Genomic DNA, 9,038 nt, shown 5'->3' on the forward strand with positions numbered 1-9,038 from the left:
ACTGCTGCTGCAGCTCCAGAGAAGGGAACAAAAGGGAGATCTCTGGAGAAAACTTTGCTGGGAGACCCTTTAGTTCCTTTAAAGCCACCAAGAGCGCAGCCACTCATTGGCACAGTCTGTGGCCAAGGGGAAGATGAAGAGAGAAAGAAAATGAGAAATGGCACAAACGATGATATTTTATTGTGGACAAGATCTAAAAATTAAAACAAAGAAAACATCCAAAATGAAACCAACAAGAAGAATCAAGAATGACTTTTATTACAAGTGATTTGCAGAAACTGGCCAGCAGTTTAATGTTTCTGAAACCATCCAGTCATCAGTCTCCACATTGCAGCCTTGAGCTCCTGGTTCCTCAGGCTGTAGATGAGGGGGTTCAGGGCTGGAGGCACCACCGAGTACAGAACTGACAGGGCCAGATCCAGAAATGGGGAGGAGACAGAGGGAGGCTTCAGGTGAGCAAACATGAGAGTGCTGAGGAACAGGGAGAGCACAGCCAGGTGAGGGAGGCAGGTGGAAAAGGCTTTGTGCCGTCCCTGTTCAGAGAGGATCCTCAGCACAGCCCTGAAGATCTGCACATAGGAGAAAACAATGAACACAAAACAGCCAAGCAGCAAACAGGCACTGACTGCAATGAGCCCAAGTTCCCTGAGGTAGGAATTTGAGCAGGAGAGCTTGAGGATGTGTGGGATTTCACAGAAGAACTGGCCCAGGGCATTGCCCTGGCACAGGGGCAGGGAAAATGTATTAGCCGTGTGCAGCAGTGAATAGAGAAAGCCACTGGCCCAGGCAGCTGCTGCCATGTGGGCACAAGCTCTGCTGCCCAGGAGGGTCCCATAGTGCAGGGGTTTGCAGATGGACACGTAGCGGTCATAGCACATGATGGTCAGCAGGGAATACTCTGCTGAGATGAAAAAGACAAGAATAAATACTTGTGCAGCACATCCTGTGTAGGAGATGTCTCTGGTGTCCCAGAGGGAATTGTGCATGGCTTTGGGCACAGTGGTGCAGATGGAGCCCAGGTCAGTGAGGGCCAGGTTGAGCAGGAAGAAGAACATGGGGCTGTGCAGGTGGTGGCTGCAGGCTACGGCGCTGATGATGAGGCCGTTGCCCAGGAGGGCAGCCAGGGAGATGCCCAGGAAGAGGCAGAAGTGCAGGAGCTGCAGCTGCCGCGTGTCTGCCAATGCCAGCAGGAGGAAGTGGCTGATGGAGCTGCTGTTGGACATTGGCTGTGGCTGCACATGGGGACCTGTTCATGGACAAAGGACAGTGACAAGTCAGGAGACGCTGCTTTGAGCCAAACTTGGGCAATTCCCTGTACACTCTCCTGCTGGGTCACACTGGATATTTGGTTCCATGAAGTTCTGCAGTGTCACAATGGCCTGCCTCATTCCATGAGCTTCCATAGTGTCACAATGAACTCCTTGGATGTGCAGTGTCACAGTGGACCACTGGCTTCACACAGCCCTGCTGTGTCACCAGGGACTCCTTGGTTCCATGAGGTTCTGGTGCTGTCGCCATGGTCTCCTTGGGTCCACAGTGTCACAATGGACCACTGCATCCACATGACCCTGATGTGTCACCACAGCCTCTTGGTTCCATTGGACCCCAGTGTACAAAAAGTGCAGGCAGAGCCCTGAGGAGAGCAGGTGGGACATGGTGGAATGGGACATGGAGGTGCAGAGCTCAGGGGAAAAGGTTCTGCTTCAGGGCACAGGGATGTCAGTCCCAGGTGAGCCATGTCAGACATGGTGAGGTTGGGGGTGAGGAGCATGTTGGCAGAACAGGGTTAGCCCTCAAGGGGCTCATTGTTCTATGTGCCCAGACCTCCTAAGGAGACACTCAGCATCAGGATCACCTGGGGAATGCTTCTATCAGCTCTTCTCTGAAATTAAAAAGAAAAAGAAAAATTCTCTTGATTAAAGAAGTCATGAGGTTCACTTTGAAATCTTCCTTCTTAATAGAACTCCAAACTGACTCCAATGGGCTGCAGAAGTCTCCTTGAAGACAATTGGAAGAATACAAGGAGCTTCTGAGAGTTTCCTGTATTTTAATGAGTCCCACAATGATTTTGGGGCTGAGTCCAGGACCCTCAGGCACTGAGAGAAGGTTGAAGAAGCTGCTCAAAGAGTCAGAAGCAAAACTCCAAGTGCATTGGAGCATCAATGGGCCCCACTGAGGGCAGGGACTGCCAAAGGCTCACCAGGGACTGGTGAGAGCAGATCCTGGAGGCCAGGATTGTCAGGAGCCAAAGGCTCTGAGCAGGGAACTGCAATGCTGAGCAAGCCCTGGGTGGGTTGGAGGCAGCAGAAAGGCCAAGCCCTGAGCACAGGCCTGGCACAGCAGGGCCTGTCCCTCACAGGTGGCTCGGGGCTCTTTGTGGGACAGTGGGATATGAGGGGCAGCAAGGACAAAGTCCATAAACCTGTGTGACACTCCAGATTCTTATGGAACCAAGGGGCCAGTGTGACACTGTGGGAAGTTGTGGAACCAAGGGAATCATTGTGGCCTGTTGGGCCCATGGAACCAAAAGGCCAGTGGGACACTGTGGGGTCTTATGGAAACAAAGGGCAATTGTGACACTCTGGGTGCTCGTGGAACCAAGGGGACTCTCAGCAGGCCCTTATGGAAACAAGTAATCCTTGTAAAAGAGGCCTCATACACAAGGGCAGTTGCGACTCTGTGGGGGCATATGGAACCAAGGGACAATTGTGACACTGCAGGATGTCATGGAACAAAGGGGATCTGTGCAGCCTCTTGGTGCCCAGGAGCCATTGTGACACTGCAGGGCCATGTTGAAGCAGATGGCCATTGCAAACATGGGGCTGAGGAGCCCCTGTGACACTGCAGGGCCTCATGGAACCAAGTGGACACGGTGACACTGTGGGCCCTCATCATTAGCAATCTCTTGTGATAGTTGTGAGCATCTACAGGGAGGAAAACCAGGAGTGCCTAAGCCTGTTGGTCCCAAATGCGCCCATCTTCGTATGAGCATGTCCCTGCTGACAGCGGTGCCGTGTGTTCCCTCTGCTCTCCAGGGCACCTCCATCCTTTGAGGGATGCCAATTAATCTGACAGCTGACACCACTGGGCAGGACTCCCATGGCCCCAGTCTGACCCCAGCACCTGGGCCCAATTCTCACTCCCACCAGAAGGTCTCACCAGCAGCAGGCACTTGGTCCTTACAGCACACAAACACACACACACACAGAGTGAAACTGGGAATACACAGAGAGCAAACATTGAAGAAGACTGAATAGGACAGGGCAGACTCTGGTGATCAGGTACCAGGATCAGCCAGCAAGGTCCACTGAGCAGCCCCTTTTCACCACACAGTTGGATTTGGATTGGAAGAGCTCTGCTCTCATCTGACCCACCCCTGGAATGAGCAGGCACATCTTTCACCAGATCGGGTTGTTCAGAGCCCTGTCCCATCTGACCTTCCTTGTTTATGGGAATGGGGCATCCACTACCACCCCAAGAACTTGTTAACACAGCAATTATCAATCACACTTGTTACCACAGCAACTCTCAACTTAGGACTCCTTCCTAAGTGTGGTACACAGCAAGCAACCTAGTGCTGGTTTCCACGGCAACTGAGCATCACATGAACCAGTTGTGATGCTCAGTTGCCATGGAAACCAGCACTAGGACCCCATTGCTATGGGCTTGTGCCATGGAATTCTGGAGCTGTGATGTTACAGAGTGTCATGGGTTAGCTTCACCTTTAAGACCGAGTGAAAAAAAAGAGGAAGTTGAAGCTACTGGTGACTGATGGGAGTTTTTCTTCCTGACCAATTACCAGCCATTTCCAAGAATTGACAGCAGATCTGACCATTAAAAAGTGAATTCAACTTGTAAACACCCCCTTAAGAAGTACATGCTGAGCTATCTCATTCTCTTTCTGGTTTCCGGCGTTTGAGAGGTAACAAGCTTTGTGTTGGTTCCCCCCCCCCTCCCAGGCCCGGGACAAGGCCGCAGGGATGGGGGGGGAGGAGGAGAGAAGAGCCGAGCTTAACACTTTTGTTTAGTTTTCAAGGTCTGCTGTTAGACTGAAACTTGACACTATGAACTTTTGCAGCTTTCTTAAAACTTTTAATTCTTTTACTACCTGAATAAACAAACAGATGACTCCTTTTTCTTAGAAAAGACAGAGAGAGACAATTAACATGTAAGACATCATAAAACCACCAAAAACAGTGAAGAAAAGAGTTAAGTTTAAATAAGAAAGAGAGAAAAGGAGATGCTTGTTGCTGAAAAGTCTTTCTGTTACAGCTATGGAGATGGACAGTAGTTTAAAGACTCCTTTAATTCATGACTAAAGTATGGGAGGAATAGAGTATTCAAAGTGTGGACTTTAGAGAAAAGTGGTTGTGATAACTGTGAGTTGCTGGAACTTAGGAGTGAAGTGAAGATTTTAAAGCCTTAAAGGAGCCAAAGGGATGGCTGTTTTCCAGGAGGGCTCACAGAGAGAAATGAAGAAGATTTCTACCTTTTAATTACTTATCCTTAAAATAGCATCCCAGGACTTAAAATGACCCATGCACACCTCAGAAGAGTGTACACTGGGAGGAGTAGACTCTAAAAACTCCATGGATTAGCAGAAAGAGACTTCTGTTTCTCTGCAGAGACTGATGAAAAGACTCTAAAAATTGAGACTGTTTTTGACCACCAAGATTCTAAATTTTTTTTGTCTCTATGTTGTTATGTGTACAAAGAAATGATCAAGTAGTGAAAAGTAAAAGAGTTCTCTGAAAGTTTATTTTGGTATTCTTATTCTAGTAGTTTGTTAATAAACTGTCTTTATTCCTTTTAAGTTTTAAGCCTGTTTTGCTCTTATTTTAATCCATATCTCTAACAAGAAATAAGTAAGTTTTTTTTGTTACTAGCTTAAAACCACGACATTTAATTGGTGCGTTGGCCGGGAAACGAAAATTAGCAAATCTAGACCACTAATAGTGTTACTGTGAGATAAAAGATTAATTAAGAGCAAAGCAAGATTGTCTTAAGTTTATATAGCAGTAATAAAAAAATCTAGGGGTGGAAAGTAGTAGATATTTGTTTCTTCTTTTCTGTCAATTTATTAGCTTTATTGTTTTAAGTTGTATATTAAATATAATTAATAATTTTAGAGTAAGTGTTTACAAGTTGAAGGGGTGGAATGTCATGGGTTAGCTTCACCTTTAAGACCGAGTGAAAAAAAAGAGGAAGTTGAAGCTACTGGTGACTGATGGGAGTTTTTCTTCCTGACCAATTACCAGCCATTTCCAAGAATTGACAGCAGATCTGACCATTAAAAAGTGAATTCAACTTGTAAACACCCCCTTAAGAAGTACATGCTGAGCTATCTCATTCTCTTTCTGGTTTCCGGCGTTTGAGAGTTAACAAGCTTTGTGTTGGTTCCCCCCCCCCTCCCAGGCCCGGGACAAGGCCGCAGGGATGGGGGGGGAGGAGGAGAGAAGAGCCGAGCTTAACACTTTTGTTTAGTTTTCAAGGTCTGCTGTTAGACTGAAACTTGACACTATGAACTTTTGCAGCTTTCTTAAAACTTTTAATTCTTTTACTACCTGAATAAACAAACAGATGACTCCTTTTTCTTAGAAAAGACAGAGAGAGACAATTAACATGTAAGACATCATAAAACCACCAAAAACAGTGAAGAAAAGAGTTAAGTTTAAATAAGAAAGAGAGAAAAGGAGATGCTTGTTGCTGAAAAGTCTTTCTGTTACAGCTATGGAGATGGACAGTAGTTTAAAGACTCCTTTAATTCATGACTAAAGTATGGGAGGAATAGAGTATTCAAAGTGTGGACTTTAGAGAAAAGTGGTTGTGATAACTGTGAGTTGCTGGAACTTAGGAGTGAAGTGAAGATTTTAAAGCCTTAAAGGAGCCAAAGGGATGGCTGTTTTCCAGGAGGGCTCACAGAGAGAAATGAAGAAGATTTCTACCTTTTAATTACTTATCCTTAAAATAGCATCCCAGGACTTAAAATGACCCATGCACACCTCAGAAGAGTGTACACTGGGAGGAGTAGACTCTAAAAACTCCATGGATTAGCAGAAAGAGACTTCTGTTTCTCTGCAGAGACTGATGAAAAGACTCTAAAAATTGAGACTGTTTTTGACCACCAAGATTCTAAATTTTTTTTGTCTCTATGTTGTTATGTGTACAAAGAAATGATCAAGTAGTGAAAAGTAAAAGAGTTCTCTGAAAGTTTATTTTGGTATTCTTATTCTAGTAGTTTGTTAATAAACTGTCTTTATTCCTTTTAAGTTTTAAGCCTGTTTTGCTCTTATTTTAATCCATATCTCTAACAAGAAATAAGTAAGTTTTTTTGTTACTAGCTTAAAACCACGACACAGAGTCAGCCAAACACACTGCTGATGCCCAATGCCATGGCAACCAGCCATGGAAATGCTATGCCAGGGACTATTTCCATGGTAACCAGCACTTGGGATGGCTGTCATGGCAACCATCATGGATACATTGCCAGGAACTGTTGCCACAGACATTTCAGTGAGACCTTTTGCTGTGGTTGGCTGTCACCACAACCATTTCAAGTGCTGTTGCCAGGGCTGGTTGCCATGACAAGCATTGGGGCAGTTGCTATGGCAGTTGCCATGACAACCTACACAGAGACCCCTCTCATTGCTGCAATTTCCGTGGCAACCATCAATAAACCAATTGCAAGGGACTTTGTAAGACGCAGGAATCATTTGCCATGGAAACTATCCCACAATACAATTGAAAGGTCAGTGTCATGGCAACCATAATAAAATTCCACTGCTACAGTTGGTTGCCATGGTAACCATCCTGCTGCCCCATTGCCAGGGCTGGGTGCACAGCACTGACAGTGTTGGCCCCTGGTGCTGGGGGATGGGCACTGGGGACTGGTTTGTGCTGGGGGGAGTTAATTTCCTTCCCAGGGGCTGCTCCGGGGTGGGGCTTGGATTTGGGCTGGAAACGGGGGTGGGGGGGGAAATTCGGGTAGGTTTTTATTCCTGCCCAGAGCCAAGGCCTTTCCTGTTCCTCATCCTGCCCCGCTAGTGAGGGTGTTGGGGGAGCAGCAGAAAGCAGGAGAGACACAGCTGAGACATGTTGATGTACAAAACACTCACTCAAGGTGAGAGACTTCTCCAGGGTCGAGCGGCTCAGGTATAAACTGCTGTTTATTATATGGGTAAAGAGACAAAGAGACCCGTGTCCACCACCATCCTCAGCGAACACGTGGCCAGGGAGGGAGAGAGAGTGGAGCAGGGAGAGCAGGAGAAGAGAGGTTAAAAAGAGAGTGGGGGGAAAACAAGAGAGAGAGGGAGAGTGAGGAGAACAAGGGAGGCTTAGGAAAACAAGAGGGGAGTAAGAGGGAAGACAAAGGAGTTAAGAGAATGGAGAGAACAAGGCAGGGGGGGAAGAACACAAGAGAGTGAAGTTCCTGTTACAATCCAATATATCCTTTTCTATAGTGAATATTCTAATTCCCAGTAACCAATCAGAGATACACCCACTAAAGAATTTACATATAGCTTATAGGAACTACTACCATACCATACAGTGTTACATTTCAAACTCTAAAAGCTTTACAAATTCTTCTCTCGCTGCTTGACCTTTGGATTCTCTATCTGCAGAAGGACAATGTTTCATCATCAGGGATTCTCCTTTAGCTGGCTAGGCTACTGTTCTTTGGATAGCACTCAGTATCCCATGACTCAAAGCCAGCTCTCATTTCTATTTCTATTCTAGGCTTCATATTTTCAGAATCTTTTGCTAAACAATCATGTTCATAAGGTTTCCCTGTTTAATCCTCCCCAACATAGACAGATGACCTTGACTTGGCCCCAGACCCTGTGGAAGAAGAATCAGATTGGGAAGTGAGGGGAGGAGCAGGAAGGGGGGATGCTGGAAGTGATGGCATTTGTGTTCCCAAGTCACCATTGCCTGGGATGGAGCCCTGCTCAGCTGGGGATGGATGAACAGCCACCTGCCTGGGGAAAGCAGGGAATGAATTCCTGGTTTTGCTTCCTTGCACAAATTTTCCTTTCCCCATGGACCTGACTGTGTCTGAGCCCAGGAGTTTGGTCTCTTTCACTCTCTGGATTCTCCCCCATCGGGTGCTGCTGTGCAAGGGGCAAGTGCCAGAGAAAAGAGACAGGGAGAGATGTAGCTGTGGACTGTTGCCACGGTAACAAGTACGGGGAACCCCAGCCCATGTATAGAGTCAGGCACAGAAACAGGCAGATGTGACTTTACACCCTTCCCCGCTGTTTGCATTTCCTGCAAGCTTTCTGGAGTGTTGCTGGCAATATTTTTGTAATTTTTCAGGTGATTTGCACACCACCTCACAGGACACACTCATGGTCTCAGGAGAATTATGTGATATACCGTGGATTCATGTCCCTAGAAAATACCAAGGCTCTAATTGATTAGTCACTGAGTCTAGAAGTGAGCAGTACAGACTTCCATTTCTCACTTTCAAGTGCTCATGGGGAAAGCACAGTATATTCTTCCAGATCTTTGCACAATATTTGTTAGTTACATACAATAACAAATCTTATTTACATCACTGCTCAACAGCTCAACATAAAGAACCCAAGCTACTGGCCTGTCCATAAGACTACACAAAAAGAATGCAGCAGGTATGTTTTGCTTCCCACTTCAGATGAATCTGGAATTTTTAATTTTTCATTATCTTTTAAGACATAGTTTTCTTGTTATCTCTAAGCTCTGAAGTAGAGTTTGTCATTGTTGAAATCGAGATTAATCAAGGATTAATACAGAAATAGATGTTCTAATCTATCCTTACACTTTTGTGGCAGAAGCTGCTGTCCCTAGGAAGGCTGGCTGGTAATTTCTGTCTGTGTTCAAACATTTAAAGCAACAACATTTAGTCCCACACTTTGTATTTCAGATAAATAATTTAATGGCATCTTAACATTGTTTTCACAATTTTATAACGTGCATATTTTATTTCTTATGTAGCTGAAATCTTTTTAAATGCAAATAATTCAATTAAAACTTCAGTTTTAGAAATTTCAAAACCATTT

General features: G+C 45.6%; 1 protein-coding gene across 1 annotated transcript; it reads right to left on the minus strand.

The window, feature by feature from the left end:
• Positions 1-290: 290 nt before the first annotated feature.
• Positions 291-1,223, minus strand: LOC131590966 (olfactory receptor 14I1-like). The gene has a single exon (XM_058861384.1). It carries the CDS (start codon positions 1,221-1,223, stop codon positions 291-293), a length of 933 nt encoding a protein of 310 aa, XP_058717367.1.
• Positions 1,224-9,038: the final 7,815 nt, after the last annotated feature.

Source organism: Poecile atricapillus, chromosome 36, assembly GCF_030490865.1.
Source record: "Poecile atricapillus isolate bPoeAtr1 chromosome 36, bPoeAtr1.hap1, whole genome shotgun sequence".
Lineage (NCBI taxonomy): Eukaryota > Metazoa > Chordata > Aves > Passeriformes > Paridae > Poecile > Poecile atricapillus.